This window comes from Megascapheus bottae, chromosome 34, assembly GCF_031878675.1.
Source record: "Megascapheus bottae isolate mThoBot1 chromosome 34, mThoBot2.hap1, whole genome shotgun sequence".
Taxonomy (NCBI): domain Eukaryota; kingdom Metazoa; phylum Chordata; class Mammalia; order Rodentia; family Geomyidae; genus Megascapheus; species Megascapheus bottae.
In genome coordinates this window covers 4777303-4795275 of record NC_143542.1, presented here as the reverse complement: position 1 = coordinate 4795275, position 17973 = coordinate 4777303, and the positions used below count along the sequence as shown (strand labels likewise).

The 17973-nt window shown below is 57.5% G+C and overlaps 1 protein-coding gene across 1 annotated transcript in view; it reads right to left on the bottom strand.

The window, feature by feature from the left end:
• Col26a1 (collagen type XXVI alpha 1 chain) overlaps positions 1-17973 on the bottom strand; it is a 28968-nt gene that overhangs the window by 4418 nt on the left and 6577 nt on the right. The window contains 7 exon segments of the mRNA XM_090324062.1: positions 524-607; positions 779-931; positions 1204-1284; positions 2520-2676; positions 3555-3616; positions 9363-9460; positions 13349-13477. Coding sequence (XP_090180188.1) covers positions 524-607; positions 779-931; positions 1204-1284; positions 2520-2676; positions 3555-3616; positions 9363-9460; positions 13349-13477 — 764 coding nt within the window.

Below are 17973 nucleotides of genomic sequence, written 5' to 3'. Positions count from 1 at the left end.
AGGGGGAGGAGGAGGAAGAGGAGGGGGAGGAGGAGGAAGAGGAGGAGGAGGAGAAGGAGAAGGAGAAGGAGAAGAAGAAGAAGAAGAAGAAGAAGAAGAAGAAGAAGAAGAAGAAGAAGAAGAGGAAGAGGAAGAGGAGGAAGAAGAAGAAAAGAAAGAAAGACCCTGTGCGTCTTTCGCTGGGCCAGCGGGAATCCTGTCCCCCTCCCAGGCCTGGCAGCTGGCTGTGTTGTAGATGGAGCCCTGCTGAGGTGTTTCCCGTCCTGGTCTCGCCTCTGAGTGGCTGGGGTTACAGACGTGCCCTCTGCCCATCGCTGGGCGTCCAGCCCCAAGCTCCCCAACCTGGGCGTCTGGGCAGGGGCAGCCTGCGCCACGTCCCTTGGCCATTGGGGGGCTCCCGTGTCCAGCCCCTGTGGGAGCAGCCACGCGGGAACCCGGGAGCCGGGCCCCTCCCCAAGGCCCTGGACCCCCATCCAGCCTCCAGCCCTGGAGCCTGGGAGGGAGGAGGCCCTGGTTCACTCACCCGGGGGTCCAGGGGGCCCGCGGGGCCCCGGGATGCCGGCCAGCACGGCATCCACCACCTCAGGCTCAGGCTGCAAGTCTCCATCTGCGGGAGGCAGAGCATGAGGCCACCCAGCCCAGACCCGGCCACGGGCCCAGGCCAGCCCCCTCCCACTGCCACCCTCCCAGATGGGGAAACTGAGGCTGGGAGAGGGACCCGGCCCAGGTCCAGGGGGCTCCCACCCCCCACACGCACGCTAGGAGGGGAGTGACTCACTGCCTTTGTCCGTGGGGGGCTGCAGGGAGTAGAGCGCACCTTGGGGGCCGTTGGGCAGGACCCCAGGGCTGCCTGCGGGGCCCGGGGGGCCGGGGGGCCCAGGGCGCCCCATTTCTCCTGGAAGCCCGCGGGGGCCCGGTGGTCCTAAGAGCCCTGGGTGAGGAGAGACATCACCGAGGTGGGGGCTGGGCGCAGGGGGACACTGGGGTGGCTGGTGGGGGGGTGACGGGAGGGGCGGGGGTGACAGGCGGGGGGTGACAGGAGGGGCGGGGGTGACAGGCGGGGCGGGGGTGACGGGAGGGGCGGGGGTGACAGGCGGGGCGGAGGTGACGGGAGGGGTGGGGGTGACAGGCGGGGCGCCCACTGGAGGCTCTGGTCAGGGACCATCCAGACCTCACCCTGGAGGCCTGGAGTGGGATTCTTACCAGGAGGCCCCACGGGGCCCTTCTCTCCTGTCTGGCCCCTGTCACCTTTGGAGCCTGGGGGTCCTGCAGGCCCGGGGGGTCCTGGAGAGAGGAAGAGGCCACTTGAGAACTGAGCTGGCACCCCACCCCCACCCCTGCTCCAGAGCGCATCTCGTATTGGGGAAACTGAGGCTCAGGAAGTCCAGGTGTCCTGCTCAGGGCTGCGGAGCCAGACCTCTAGTGGTGACTTCAGCACCCCTCAGGGGGGACATCTGCCAGGCCAGGGGTTCAGAGACCCTTCCTGGTCAGCGCAGAGGCCGGGGGCGGGGGGGGGTCTCGGAGTCTCTGTGACCCAGGAGGGCTTGGCTGCAGCGCTGCCCTCGCCCCACCGCGCCGTCCCCAGCTGTGGGGCGTGCGCCATCTGGTGCCCAGGCCTGGAACTGCACCTCCTGGCAAGGTGTCATGGCCAGGGCCCCCTGGGGTTGGACCGGGTCTGGGTCCCCCTCTCGGCAGGGATCTGTCCTCACCTCCAGGGCTCCGCTGGGTCCCTGCACCTGACCACTGTCACGGGAGACCTACATCCCCACCCCTACCTGCCAGCCCACAGCAGAGCCTGTGGGTTCATCCTTGACTTGAGGTGCTGGATGCAGAGCCTTTGTATCTTTTTTTTTTTTTCCTGCCAGTCCTGGGCTTGAGCTCAGGGCCTGAGCACTGTCCTTGGGCTTTCTCAAGGCTACACCTCTACAGCCTGAGCCTCAGCACCACTTCCAGGCTTTTCCTATGTATGTGGTACTGAGGAATCGAACCCTGGTCTTTGTGCATGCTAGGCAGGCGCTGTACCACTAGGCCAAACTCCCAGGCCCACAACGTTTGTTAATTAAAAAAAAAATAAGATGGTGGGTGCAGTGCATTCCACACCCGCCATCGCTGTCATTTGGGAGGTGAGGATTTTGAGGAGGATCTCAGTGGGAGGCCAGCCTGCTCATGCGTGCGTGCAGACACACATGCGTGCGCGCGCACACACACACACACACACACACACACACACACACACACACACACGCAGCCCAGTGCCGGTGACTCACATCTGCCATCCTGGCTACTCAGGAAGCTGAGATCCAGAGGACTGGGTCAAAGCTAGCCCAGCGGGAAAGGCCACCTGATCTAAACACCCCGCGGGTTTCCTGTGTGTGTGTGTGTGTGTGTGTGTGCATGTGTGTGTGCGTGCGTGTGTGTGTGTGTGTGTGCATGCACACTTGCATGTATAACCCAGGCCCCAGCTCCAGGGCCCACTACAGCCCTGTGGCTGTCCCTCCTGCCCCATGGACCCCACTCACCCTCGGGGCCCGTGGGCCTTCTCCTCCTGGGCCCGGGGTGGGCGAGGGGGATGGCGTCGGGGAGGAGATCCTCGTTCCAGGGCGGCAGGGTGCTGTGGGGGGCCAGCAGGTCATTGTCGGGGCTCGAAGGCTGTGTAGGAGCCTCCAGCAGGAGGACCTGGGGAGGCAGAGAATCAGACAGACAGCCAGCATGGGGACATGGACTCCCTGCCCCCCAAACACAGCCTGTGAGCTCCCCATGTCCTGGGGATGTAGCCCCATGAGCCCCCCTTGACCTGGGATGCAGCCCACAAGCCCCCCCATGTTCCCCCTAACCCCCGTGACCCCAGGATTCAGCCCGGGAGCCCCCAGCCATGGCCCACAGACCTGGCCCTCCCCACAGGACTCCCAGCCCTCCTGACTCAAGCCATGGGGTGCTGCCCAACACAGACGGATGACCCGGCTCAGTCGTTACTGGCAGCTCCCAGAAGTTGGGGTGCCAGGTGTGTCCTCAGCTCTGTCTGGGGAGCTAGCTGTGGGGAGGGCTAGGGCGGGAAAGAGGGGACACAGACGGTCCCCTCCCAGGACAGAGTGCTTTGTAAAACGCCCTCCAGCCAAAGAGAAGAGCAGGGCCCTGCCCCCCTGGAATGTGTCGTCCCAACTTGGAGGAGACAAAGCCAGAGCAGGGGGCCCCAGACTCCCCACCCCTTCCGGCATCTTGCAGGGGGCTGTTCCCAATGGTATGACCAGGGCTCCTGTCCAACTCCCCATCTCTTCAGCCCCTTCTGGATCCTAAGTTCCCTGGGCCTGCTCCCCCCGGACGCCTGGCCAGAAGCTGAGAGCCTGCCAGGCCAGGCCAGGCAGTTGGCACAGGAGCCACAGCTGTGTGCCATGCCACCCCGTGCCACGCCACCCCGTGCCATGCCGCCAGGCAGCCAGGTCTCTTGCTATGGAGTCTCTCTGTCCCAAAAAACCACCCCGCCCAAGAAGGCCGCCTAAAGCCCCCCACGCCTGCCGGACCTCACAGGGGGCTCATGGCACCCCAGCCCCTCTGACCTTGGCCTCCAGCGTGGTCAGCCGGTCGCTCATGTCAGTGAGCCGAGTGCAGTTCATACATTCTGCAAGGGAAGGAAAACAAAGGCGAGTTGTAATTTCTGTTTTTGCCAGTCCTGGGCTTGAGCTCAGGGCCTGAGCACTGTCCTTGAGTTTTCTCAAGGCTAGAGCTCTACCACTTGAGCCACAGCACCATTTCTGGCTTTTTGCTATGTATGTGGTATTGAGGAATTGAACCCGGGTCTTTGTGCATGCTAGGCAAGCACTTTAACCACTAGGCCAAACTCCCGGCCCTTTTTTTTTTTTTTTTTTTGCCTTAGTAACTCTGCCTTTTGTCCTATAGCTTTCCAATCTGTTTACATATATTCGTAACTCCTGAGATATAAATAAATAATCCAAGGTGCTGGACCTGCAGAATAGTGCTGGATTCAAGTACTGACGCCTTCCCCACATTCCTGGCTTCAGAAGGAAACTCCTCAGGCCTCGAGCCAGCATGTGTTTGCCACATGACACCGAAGCTGGGCCATGCATACAAGGGGCCTCTTCCTCTCCCCAGGCCGCGAAGTCTTCAGGCTTCAATCCTGAGCCTGGCATTGTGGCTCACGCCTGTAATCCTAGCTACTCAAGAGGCTGAGATCTGAGGATTGTGGTTCAAAGCCAGCCTAGGAGCAATGTCTGTGAGATTTTTATCTCCAATGAGCCAGAAGTGGAGCTGTGGCTCAAGTAGTAGAGCAAAAAAAAAGTTCAAGGACAGTGCCCAGCCCCGGGACTGGCATAGAAAACAAACGAACTAAAATTGAAAACCAGCTAGGCGTGGTGGCTCACGCCTGTCATCCTAGCTACTCAAGAGGCTGAGATCTGAGGACTGAGGTTCAAAACCAGCCCGGCCACCAAAGTCCATGAGACTCTTATTTCTAATTAACCTCTAGAAAACCAGAAATGGCAATGTGGCTTAAGGGGTAGGGCGGTAGCCTTGAGCTAAAGAGCTCAGGGACAGTGCCCAGGCCCAGAGTTCAAGCCCTACAACCAACAAAACAATCAAACGAAAGATCTGAAAACCAAAGAGACTGGGGCTGTAGCTGAAAGCTAGCATGCATGCCCAATGAGCATAGGCTTCACTCTACTCCCCACACCACTACCAAATAAACAATGTAACTTTTTCCAACTGGGGTGTGTGGGGGGGGTACCCCAATACTGGGGCTTGAACTCAGCGCCTCTCACCCATCATGCTGGCACTCTACTACCTGAGCCATGCCGCCAGCCCAGGATTTGGATGGTGAGCTAAGTCTCACAGACTTCCCTGCCTAGGCTAGCCTCAAATCACAGTCCCCTGTGTAGCCAGGAATTACAGAAGGGAGCCGTGAGCGCTGAGCTTTGTGCCTCGTTTCAAACATTAGACGTAAGTTCATTCAGGAAGCCCATGAGAATACAGCGCTAGTATGGGGGGGCGGGCAGATGGGATGAGAGGGCACACCAGATAGGGGCGTCCCTGCACCCCAGGCTGTGGGTGGTTGGGGCTCGGCCTTCTGTGTTGGTGAAAAGACACTGCAGGGCCCCAGGCACACCAGGTGAGCGGGCATTCCAACCCCAAGCCACACACACACACACGCATACACACATACATATACATGTGTATACACACATACACTCACACGCATACACATGCATACACACACACTGCCCCTGGGTTTGGGGGCACCTGTACCCCTCCTGTGTCCCACACACCCTTGGAAGTCAGCCCTGCCTCCCCCAGCCTCTCCACCAGGCCCTCTGGAACTCCTGGCACGGGGTGAGAGGGGGCTGGCAGCGCCCACCCCCCCACCCCCGGCACTGTCTGATGACCAGAGGCCACCAGAAGCCACTAGGTCCCTGGAGACCCACCCCTGGGCTTCACAGCCCATCATCTAACATCTGATCCCCAGACAGCCCACACTAATGTCTGGGCCTCCACTGGGGCTGGGTGGCTGGGCTGGAGGAAAGGCTGTGGTTTGTAAAGATCGTCCCTGGGGGTGGCCACGGAGGTCTCTGGGGCCAGAGTCGGGGGGAGAAGAGGGGGGATTCTGCCATGGCCGAGCCCAGGAAACCCAGCTTGCTGTGCCCCGGCCGGGATTAACAGCAGATGTTGCACATTAATGTGGACGTGTGCGCTAATCTAAAGCAAATGGGCACCACACAGGAATTCCACACACACGCCCCGTCCCACCCTGCAGCTGCACACAGCCCCTCCCTCACAGAGCCACCTGGGGACCCCACCCCATCCCAGAGCCATGGGTGCGAGATGGGGAGGACAAGATGGCCAGATCTATAGGGAGCGGGGAGCCTGGGGGCCATGGGACAGGTCTTGAGGCATGGATCTGAGCCATCCCAGCCCCAGTGTGGGAGAAACAGACAGACAGACGACAGACAGAGAGGCAGAGACAAATGGATGGGAGAAGCCAGACGCTGGTGCCTCACACCTGTCACCCCAGCTACTCAGAAGGCTGAGGTCTGAGGATCAGGGTTCAAGACCAGTCCAGGAAAGAAAGTCCTTTTCTTTTTTTTTTTTTTTTGCCAGTCCTGGGCTTGAGCTCAGGGGCTGAGCACTGTCCTTGGGTTTTCTCAAGACGGGTTTTCTCTACCACTTGAGCCTCAGCACCACTTCTGGCTTTTTTCTGTATATGTGGTACCGAGGAATCAAACTCGGGTCTTCATGCATGCTAGGCAAGCACTCTACCACTAGGCCAAACTCCCGGCCCCCACAAAGTCCTCTTATCTCCAATTAACTACCAGAAAACTGGCTCTGTGGCTCAAGGGGTAGGGTGGTAGCCTTGAGCTGAAGAGCTCAGGGACAGCACCCAGGCCCAGAGTTCAAGCCCCACAACCAACAAAACATAAACAACAATAAAAAAAAAAACTTTCTTCCCTAAGTTCTACAAATCAAGAGCTTAATTTCACCTCTGCGGTGGCAGAAGCCCCCACAAGGGTCAACCAGACTATAGCCCTGCAATGAGTCCCAAGCCAGGTCAGCGGCAAGGGGCCCAGCTGCTGCCCACGTGCATGGCAGGTGCACAGGTACCTGCCCACTCTCCTGAAACCCAGCTGAAGGGCTGTGTCTGCTTGAGAGACCAAAACTGGTGAGGATAAAGGAGCCACCCTGGCAGGGAATGCGAAAACACCCAGAAGTCAGATCCTGTGCCTCACGCCTGTAATTCCAGCTACTGAGAAGGTGGGTGAGATCCCTGGACTCAGGTTCAAAATCAGTCCAAGAAAAATGTCACAGAGACCCCCATCCCAACACAAAGCTGGCTGTGGTGACATGCTCCTGTCACTCCAGCTAGGAGGAAATTGTAAGACAGAAAATGGTGGTTCTGGGCAGGTCCAGGTGAAAAGGAGATGCCAACTAAAAACAGCCTGAGCAAAGAGCATGGAGAAAGGAAGGCAAGGAGGACGGAAGGAGGGAGGGAAGAAGACAGGAAGGGAGGGAGGGAGGGCCTGGCGTGGTGGCTCACACCTGTAATCCTAGCTACTCAGGAGGCTGAGATCTGAGGATCGCAGCTCAAAGCCAGTCCCAGAACTAAAGAACATGAGACTTTTATCTCCAATTAATAACTGAAAAATGGGAAATGGTGCTTGGCTCAAAGGGTAGGGAGGTAGCATTGAGCTGAAGAGCTCAGGGACAGCGCCCAGGCCCAGAGTTCAAGCCCTATGATCAACAACAACAACAAAAAAAAAAGGAAAGAAGGGAGGGAGGGAGGGAGGGACGGGAGGGGAGGGAGGGAGGCCTTCACAGCAAATGGTAGCTCCCCCCTCCCCACGTGCCTCAGGGTCCCTGAGCGTCCTTTCCCCTGTCTGGGTTGCAGCATGCAGCATGGTGTCCAGAACCCAGGTCCTTGGCGGGTGTGAACAATGTGCTGTCCCCTGCGGTAACCACTGTCACAGACATGGCAGTCATCTTCCTAAAAGCTGGTCTATGTGGAGCTGTGGGGCCCACAGCCTCCTCCCAGGAACAGCCTACGGCTCTGCACCCCACCAGACACAAAGCAGCCACCCACACGCAAGGCCCGTGGCTGGCCACATACCAGGGAGCGCCATGCCAGATGCCCTGGCCACGCCCCTCGCCCGGGCCTGGCCACAGGGCCCAGGGGGTCCTGTCCTGACCACATCCCTGCCCAGCTGGAAACAAACAAAACAGCAGTAAGGATAATCTCAGTTAAACTTCTCTCCTCATAATGGAGTCTACCAATTTTCTTTCTTTCCTTCCTTCCTTCCTTCCTCTCTCTCTCTCTCTCTCTCTCTCTCCCTGTCCCTTTCTTTCTGATAAAGGAGGAACAGTGCAGAAGCTCAGTGCTCTCTAAACAGCCCTGGGATGTTTGGCTCAGCCCTGAGCCGCACGTGTGGAGGGGAGGCGCCCGTCCAGAACACAGCCGGGGAAGGAAGGCAGCTGCCCACACGGGAGGGGGTGGCGCCGGCAAGTTCTGGCTTGATTCTCTCCATTTGACACCTGGGGCTCCCTGGGACACCACAAGAACAGCCAAACCCTGCCTCCCAGGCCTGGGGGTGTCTAGGCCTGGCCTAAGAAAGTGTAAAAGCTTAGTGTCAAAATGTGCAGAAATCTCACCACTTCCCAGAGCACAAACCAACACGATCCAGGGAACACTGAGTCTCTAACATGTCACTCAAGGTTGGGGGGGGGGGAGGGTGGAGAGAAAGGAGGAGAGAGAGGAGGAAAAAGGAGAGGAGGGAAGAAATGAAAAAGGAAGTGAAAAAGGGAGGGCAGAGCTGTGCCTCAATTCAAAAGTGACTTTGTAAATCCTCTCCAGAGGGAAAAAAAAGCATATTCATGTGTGTATACGTATACACACACATCTATAAGGTATGTATGTCCTCACGTATAAAATAACATAGAAGACTGGTGGCTCACACCTGTAATCCTAGCTACTCAGGAGGCTGGGATCCGAGAACCACAGTTCAATTCCAGCCTGGGCAGGAAAATCCTGAGACTAATCTCCAAGTAAGTACTAAAAACAAAAAAAAAGTAATAGAAGGACCATGAGTGTGGCCTAGTGGTAGAGTGCTTGCCTAGCATGCACGAAGACCCGGGTTTGATTCCTCAGTACCACATACATAGAAAAAAGCTGGAAGTAGCGCTGAGGCTCAAGTGGTAGAGCTCTAACCTTGAGAAAGTCCAAGGACAGTGCTCAGGCCCCGAGTTCAAGTCCAGGACTGGGAAAAAAAAAAGTAGTAGAGCACCAAATCTCCAGTGAAAAAGAAGTGCCCAGGCCATGAGTTCAAGCCTCAGTACTGGCCAAAACAACCACAGCAAAGCCAGAGCCTGGGCTCCAGACTCCACACCTGCGCCTGAGTGCAGCTCGCAGCTGTGACAGGGACCAGCCCGGGTGGCCATCTTTGGCCGCCACCTACGTGGTTGCTGGGTGGTTCTGGGGCTCCACCTTGAGGCTGAGCCAGGCTCCAGGGACTTAGAATGGATGGGCTCCTCCAGTTCACCCGCTTGTCCTCCCTTGGGCAGCTAGGTAAAGGATAATCCGCCCCCCCCCCATCTCCTGGCCAGCCGCCTTGTTCTGTGTGATCGTGGCCTCCATCAAATAACGGATGACCGCTGCCCCAGCTCGGGCACTCCACCCCGCACCCACCGCAGAGGGCAAGCCTGGGCCGGGCTGCCCCGTCCCCAGCATTCAAGGCAGAGGTGGGTGGACAAAGGCATTTCAAGTCACAGAGCAAGAGGGCAGGAGCTGGGCAGGCCAGCGACACCTGGGCTGCACCTGGCGTGCTCACCCTCCCCGCAGCGACACCCACCTGGCCTGGCACACTCACCCTCCTCGCAGTTGACCCCGGTAAACCCAGGGCAGCATCGCCACTCCAGCGCCGTCACCGTGCGGTAGGACGTCCTGTACGTGGGTCGGATGAGGGTCCTGAACACAAGGACGTGGTCAGCGTGGCGGCTCCCACCCCTCCCGTCCCAGCCCACCCCTCCAGTGCACTGGCTTCCGTCCTGTGTGGCCTCAGGCAAACCACCAGCCCTCTCCAGGCTGCCATGGAAAAGTCCTGGTGCATGCTTGTGATCCCAGGACACTGGATGACGCAGGACGCTGAGAGCTGAGGGTCACCGTTTAAAGCCAGTCCTTGAGACCGGGAGCTTGAAGGCTAGTGCTCTACCACTTGAATCACAGCACCTCCTCCGGCTTTTTCCGCATATACGGTACCGAGGGATCGAACCCAGGGCTTTGTGCATGCTGGGCAAACACTAGGCCGCACTCCCAGCCCTCCTTGAGACTCTTATCTCCATGTAATCAGCCAAAAAAAAAGCTGTAAGTCGGGCCGGGAGTTTGGCCTAGTGGTTAAAGTGCTTGCCTAGCATGCACGAAGACCCGGGTTCAATTCCTCGGTACCCCACATACATAGCAAAAAGCTGGAAGTGGTGCTGAGGCTCAAGTGGTAGACCTCTAGCCTTGAGAAAAGTCCAAGGACAGTGCTCAGGCCCTGAGCTCAAGTCCAGGACTGGCAAAAAAAAAAAAAAAAAAAAGCTGTAAGTGGCTCAAGTGGAAGTGTGCCAGCCAGGAGCAAAAGAAGTTAACGTGCCCCAGCCACTCAGCCTTTCTCAGTCAGAAGGACATTGTCATTTTAGGAAGTAGCCTGGGGGGGGGGGTGTACACACGTGGGTGTGTGTGGGTGTGTGTGGGTGTGTGTGGGTGTGTGTGGGTGTGTCTGTCTGTGCACATGCTCGTGCATGTGAGGTCTGGAATTGGAATTCAGGGCCTGAGCCCTGACCCTTTGTTTGTCTGTTTTTCTTTCGTGCAGGGTTCGCTCTGTACTACTCACGCTCCACTTCCAGCTTTTTAGAGGTTGAAGTTAAGAGTCTCCCAGGTGCTGGACTCACACCTGCCATCCCAGCTACTCAAGGCTGAGGTCTGAGGATCCCAGTTTGAGGCCAGCCCGGACAGAAAAGACTCCAGTAAACTACTCAGAAAAATGCCAGAAGGAGCGGTATGACTCAAGTAGTAAAGCACGAGCCTGGAGCAGAAGCAGCTCAGGGACAGTGCCCAGGCCCTGAGTTCAAGTCCCAGGCGCCGCACCACCCTGGAATCCTCAGCTCTCAGCCTCCTGAGTCATGGCATTTCAGGGGAGCGACACGGCCCCTGGCTGAGACGGCCCCTGGCTGAGACGGCATGTCCTCTAAATGAAGGGCGCTCCCCTCGGGTGGAGCCTCGAGGGATGAGTCCGAGCCCTCGGTTCAAGCCTCCGGGCACGCTCATGTGCGCGCGCGCGCGCACACACACACACACACACACACACACACACACACACACGTACAAACACGCACAGGCACGCACGTGTGCACACACGGGCCCAGCCTAGCCCAGGAGCTGCAGACACAGTGAACATCTGGGTGCCTGCGCAGGGCTGTGGGTCCCCAGGTCAGGTGGCAGAGGGGTGGCACCCCACTCTAGACAGGGGTCAACAGAGGCTCAAGTGCCGGATGTGAACCACCATGGCCCCTGGATGGCGCCCCTGGCTCACCCGACCCGTGGCGGGAGTCCAGCCCTCTCCCTCCCTGGCCCTCCAGCCCTCAGCTGCCGCCGCCCAGCTCCCCCCTCCCTCGCCAGGGACCACTGCGAGGAAGAACAGACCGGGAGGTGCCCAGCCGGCTGAGACTCAACAGGAAGTGGGTGGGAGGCTGGGAAGGAGGAGGGGACGGGATTATTAATCTCCTGATTAATAGCGGGGGTGGGGGAGGGGAGGCAGGGAGGGGGAGGAAGGCAGGGGTGGGGGAAGGGGGGTGTCTCTGGTCCTACCTGGGGCCTCCCCCTCCCACAGGTCACTGGAGTGGGGGGGACGCAGGGACAGGCTGGTGCTGCCAGTGGGGAGGGGCAGGAAGGAAAGTATTTAAATCCAGGATTTCACGCGGCCTCTCAGGCATCCTGGCCCTCAGGGGTGGGGGGCCGGCAGGGGGCCCCCCATCTGGCAGGGCAGAATGGGGAGCAGCTGAAACCCCTCATTCAGCACATCTGGAAGTGGTTGGCTCTTAATACCATCAAAGTCCTCCGAGGGGAGGGGGGAGAGTCTGGCCCTGGAAACTTAACCCCTGCGGGTCTGCCCCCCCCCACTGGCCTAGGCCCCCCCCCCCAGGGTCCAGGGCAGCGTCCATGTGACCCTCACGTCCCTGCAAGGGACACTGCACAAGTAGGGGAGGCTTTCTACTCCACAGCAAGAAAAGGGGTGTCATCTCCATGTCCCAGAAAGGGAAACCAAGGCACGGAGAGAGCCAGGCCCACCTGGTCCTCTCTGCATTTGGGGGGATGGCCCCTGATTCTCTCCCTTCTTCACCGGGCTGTAGGGAGGGACAAGCACTGCCCTCCCAGCCCCTACCCCCCTCCTCCTCCAGGGCCTGCAGTCAGTTCCTGTCTCCCCACCCCACACCCCTCCCCTACTGAAAGCCTCTAATCCACAAATGTGGCTCAAATGTCGCTCCCCAGGGGGGCCCCAGGGCCCGCTGCTCCCCCACTGCTGTGTATTTTTGGTTAGCAGGATGTGCACACACACACACACACACACACACACACACACACACACACACACACACACACACACACCCGAGTAAGGAGAGAGGCCTGGCTTTGTGCTCCTCATTTTCGTTAGTTAGGATGCCACCATAACCGCCTACCTGTAATATACACACACTGCAAAAATAATTAAATAACAGTGTAAACATCCAGTCCAAAGGCATCGCCGAGCGGGCTCTGTGCCTGCGATGGCAGCCCTGAGGCTCCAGCCGGGACCTGGAGAAGGTGAAGCTGGCTTGTCTGACTTCAATCACCATCCTCACACCTCAGCCTCCTGTGTAGCGGGATGACAGGTCGAGAGCCACCAGCACCCAGCCAAGCAGATCTGGTGTGTTCTTTAGACTTGAGACAGGATCCCGCTTGACGCCAGGCTGGCCTCAAACTCAGGATCCTCAAGCCTCAGCCTCCGAATGCAAGGCTCTCAGGCAGGCCGTGCCATGCTCGGCCCTCCATGTCCAGGCAGCTTCTTATGTTGTCAAGTCAAGAAGTCTGGGGCAGACCCAGGCCCTAGAGATCAAGCAGTGCTCCTCTGGAGAGAGCAGAGGGAGCTCATAACTGATCCAGCCTCCGCCTCCAGGCAGGCTTCCCAACTCCTTTTCCCCACCAAAGCCCTAAACAAATACAAATCAAAGCATCCAATGTGCTTCAAAGAAAGGAGGGAAGCCTCCCTGAGAGCCAGCAAGGAGCGGAGAAATCAAACAAGAAAACAGAAACCCGGCTATTACCATGCAGCCAGGCTTGCCTAACTGGAAGAGAGAGAGAGGTTTTTTTCTTTTTTGAGCAAGGCAACTCCAGGAGGAGGGCTCAGAGAGGGCGGCTCACCCCGCAACCTCAGAGCAAGAGACTCGAGAGCAGAGCACCCCACAGAATTCACTTCTGATTCTGTAACCTCAGTCTCCAGGATCACTTGGCCACAAGTTAGACTCCTGCAGGACTTTCCCCACCAGTAACCTTGTGAGCAGTCAGTGCTCACCTCCGCTTTACAGCAGGGGAAACTGAGGCTCAGAAGGCAAAGCCTAGCCAAGGAAGAACACATCAGATGAAGTCTGTGGAGGGTTCTAGAAAAGACCCCCCTCACCTGTGAGGATCTGCCTGTCATTCTTAGGAGTGTGTCCCTTCACACACACACACACACACACACACACACACACACTTGTGAACACACCCCTCCTCTCCAGGACACAGGCAGAGCCCCACAAATGTTCACCCGATCCTCAAGGGAGCGGGCAAGGAGCAGGCCTTTACCTCACAAGGTTGGCACAGGGCCCCGGCCACCGGCAGCTCTGGTACACGCGCTGGACCACCGTCTCGGAGCCATTCTGCACCTGGCAGGACACCGTCCGCGTCACTGTATGATGGCACCAGTGCCTGTGGGGGAGGAGACACCAGTCACTCCTGCCCTGCTCACACCCTCGCCAGCCACCCCCCGCTGCTTGGCAGGGCTGAGGATCACAGTTCAAAGCCAGTCCAGGCAGGAAAGTCCACAAGACTCTTTTCTCTCTCGGTGCTGTGGCTCAGTGGGGGCTCAAGTGGTAGAGCGCTAGCATGGAGTACAGGCCCCTCAGGGACACTGCCCAGGCCCAGTTCCAGCCCCAGGACCAGAGTCAGGGGCGGGGGTGTCTCGTGGTGATTCTTTTCTGCCCTGCCCTCTGAGTTGCAGGCGTGATGGGCCAGGCGGTCTGTCAGCGTGTCCACCTCTGAACCCACCACACGCAGCCAGGGGCTTTGATAAAGGATTGGGATGGTTTCTCAGGCCCCCATCAGCTCTGTGGGCTTCCAGCTCTGCTGGCTTCCATGCGGTGAAACACGACAGGGAGACAGCCTGGATGGGGTCCAGAGCCAGGCTCACACCAGCAGAGGCCTGGGGGACACATCTGCTTCCCTGCTGACCCCCTTTCTGGGGTGGGGGGTGCTCCCCTGGGAGAACAGCTGCCCCGCTGGCCTCCACACAACTCCAGCCGCCTCCACTGCCGTCCTCAGAGGTGCTGGGCCCTGAGCATGGGGCTTCCACGGGGGTCCTGGGGAAAATCAGTGCTGAGCTTTCAGGCAATCCTGTCTTCAGGAAGAGACCTCAGGGTGTCCCCAACACCACCCAGAGTCCCCCTGAGCTTCACCTGTGGCCTCCCTGGGCCCTAAGCCAAAGCCCATGTGCCCCCAAGACACCACAAGATTGTAACACCAGGCACTGCCACCCAACCAAACCGGCTCCTCCAGCCTAGTCTCTGCCCCCCCCTCCCCCCCCCCCCCCCGAGCCAAAACCCTGAAAGCAAATGGCCCCGGCCCCAGGCTCTCTCCTCTCCCTTCTCTGGCCCAGTGCAGTCTCCATCCACCCCCCTGCACCACCCAGACCATGCTCACCTTTGACATGCAGGACTCCCTCCCTGCTACCAGAGGGAGGGACATACCCAGCCTGGTATGTCCCTTTGGGGTCCCCACCCTAGGGTCACCCCTTTCAGGGCAGCCAGCCTCCCATTTGGTCTGCTCTGTCCTCCTAGGATCCAAAGCCAGGCTCTCCGATACTGACACAGCCCCTGTCTTTCCAGAGGTCCACAGAACCGGCCTCCAGGCCCAGGAACCCAACAACATCCTGGGTGGGGGTCACTCATTCAACCCACCCTGCCGCTCAGAGACAGCCGCGTGCCAGGCCCTGATCAGGCAAGGTGACCTCAAGGTCATATACCCAGCTGTTCTCAATACCTGGCCACGCCTCACCCGATGCCCAGACAGGCCAGAGCCACGGGCTTGGTTCATCCAGGCAGTTTAGGTACTGGAGAGGCTGAGAGATGAGGATAAGAACCATGAGGCAGGAGCAGCACAGGAAAACTCACAGCAGATCCAGGGAGTCACGAGAGCAGGTGGGTACAGGCCAATCCCACCCATGATCTGCTGGACCCGGGAGACGCAAACTGACTAGAATATTCAAGAAACACCTGGTCCTTTGGAATTCAGAAGAAGGAAGGAAGGAGAGGGTTTCTGGGGCTTGCTCATACCTGAAGGATCGCGATTCGAGGCCAGCCCTGGCTACCAAGTCCATATGACTCAATTTCCACAGTGACCACCAAAAAAAAAAAAAAAAAGCAGTACTGGAAGGCATACTCAGGTGGTACAGCGCCAGCCTTACAAGTGCAAGGCCTCGAGTTAAAATCTGAGTACCTGGGAACGGGGGAGGATGACCGAGCAGGGCTCAAGTTCACAGCAGAGAGGCTTTGGCCTGCAAGGGCCTTGGAAGGCCCTGGCTCCCCCAGCCTCTGTGTACAGGTGAGAAAATTTCCACCCAGAGAGGGGATTGACTGGAAATGGCCCAGCAAGCTGGGGACAGAGCAGGGCCAAAGCCAAAGCCACTGTTGTTTGTTTCCTCCCATCCTCTTGTGACCAGGGAGGTTGGAGATGGGGTTGGGGGGTGGATAAGAATCTGAGGAATGTGAATTCTGGGAGGGGAGGGCCTTAGAATCTGGCACTTGATGTCTACCAGCCCACTAGGTAGAGAAGGGGCCTGGAGGACAGTACTGGCCTGCTCAACCCAGCCAGACTGTCCCTGGGTGCCATCCCAGATGCTTCCAAGCAATCCTGTGGCAGGTGGGAAAATGTGGCTTCAAACCCATGCTAGCCAGGCGCCATGCTCACATCTGTCACCCCAGCTACTCAGGAAGGCTGAGATCTGAGGACCACAACTCAAAGCCAACTCAGGCAGGAAACTTCCTGAGACTCTTATTTCCAATGAACTACTAAAAAGCAAGACGTGGTGCTGTGGTTCAAGTGGTAGAGTGCCAGCTTTGAGCAAAAAATAAAAAGAAAAGTTCAGGGACATTGCTCAGGCTCCGAGTTCAAGCTCCAGGACTGGCATAAAATAAACTATCCTGAGTTCGATCCTGGTCACTCACTCCTGTAATCCTAAGCTACTTGGGAGGCTGAGAATAAATGTGAAGGTGGAAGTTCCAGGCCAGCCCAAGCAGAGGAGTCTAAGAGACTCCATCTCCACAGAAGAAAGCTGGATGCAGAGGACATATCTGGAAGCCTAAAGAAAGTGGCTCACATGTCAGACACTGGTGGGAAATGAGTCACTATTCAAAAATAAGGAGTAGAAACAGAGCTAGAGGAGGATTCAGGTGGTAGAGTACTTCCCCCACAGACATAAGCCCAAAAATCAATTATAAAATAAAATAACACTGTTGACAACAGACAGCAGCAGACAGCCATTCTAAGCCATTTATTTTCTCAGTGGATACTTATTAACCTTTTCTTTTTCTTTTTTGTTTTTTTGGCCAGTCCTGGGCTTGAGCTCAGGGCCTGGGCACTGTCCTTGGACTTTCTCAAGGCTAGAGCTCTACCACTTGAGCCTCAGCACCATTTCCGGCTTTTTTCTATGTATGTGGTACCAAGGAATCGAACCCGGATCTTGGTGCATGCTAGGCAAGCACTCTACCACTAGGCCAAACTCCTGGCCCCTTATTAACCTTTTCTTAAGCAACAAGATACTGAGAATGGGCGGGGAGTTTGGCCTAGTGGTTAAAGTGCTTGCCTAGCATGCATGAAGACCCGGGTTCGATTCCTTGGTACCACATACATAGAAAAAAGCCGGAAATGGTGCTGAGGCTCAAGTGGTAGAGCTCTAGCCTTGAGAAAGCCCAAGGACAGTGCTCAGATCCTGAGTTCAAGCCCTGGGACTAGCAAAAGAAAAAAAAAAAAAAGACTGAGGAGTCAACAGCATGCTGAAAAGCAGACCTGCAATCTAATAAATAGAACCATGATGCAAAGACCATAGGAATACCACACACTTGGAAGAAAAAGGCAACCCCACCCAGGCCATGCCCCTTCCCCAGCTCCTGCCAGTGTCTGTCTTTCTCTTTTTTGGTGCCAGTCCGGGGGTTTGAACTCAAATCCTAGGTGCTAAGTTTTTGTGCTCAAGGCTAGCACTCTACCACTTGAGCCGGTTTTCTGGTGATTAATTGGAGATAAGGGTCTCTTGGACTTTCCTACTTGGGTTTGGCTCTGAACCGTGAACCTCAGATCTCATCTTCCTGAGCAGCTGGGATGACAGGTATGAGCCACAGACCCGGGCTAGCGCAGCCTTCTGGTTTTGAAACAAGGGCAGGACCTGCACCAAGCCAGGCCCCAGCTTTCCTTCACAGCCCCACACAGGATGACCCCGAGAAGGGCGCCCAGCCTCCCCAGAAACCTGAGCTCCCCTGGCCTTCAGCTCCCCTGGCACTGGAGCGCTGCTCTGATTAGAGACAGATGTCCTCCAAAGTGAAGTACAGCCTACCTTCCCCTCACCTCTCCCTCGGTCAACCGTTGTCCCCGGGGCCTGCAGGCACCACAGGGCTGACCACAAGAAAGGCCTGAGTCACCACAGAGGAATTGTAGCTGTCTGGAGTTTTTAATTTACTCCTACAGAGTCCATCCCTCCTGTAGCCTGGCTGATTAAAGGGCCTTGCTTCCAGGACCCCCCAGACTGAGCATTCCCAGGGCACCTTGGCCTCTACACCAGCTCTCAGGAACTGAAGCGCCTAATCCAATAGATGTGCAGGTTTGTGTGTTTCTCTGGGTGCTCACTCCTCTTTCCTTCTTTCTTTCCCTCTCTACAGCTCTACTTGCTTTCTAATGGCTTACAAGGAGAATCCTCAGACCCCAACCTCCCTAGCAGCTAGAATGGCAGGCCTGAGCCACCAGCTCCCAGCGGAAGCTCCCAGAACTTGAAAGGCCTCTACAATTGGGTTCAAGAGCGGCTATCATTTGGTCCTTCCCCTCAGAGTCCCAAGGAAGGTGTACAACAGTGAATGAGGATGGCCCAGGTTCTCCTTAGCCTGAAACTGGGACCTTCCCAGAATCCTGCAGGCCTGGGAGAAGGAGCATGGCCCTGCCCT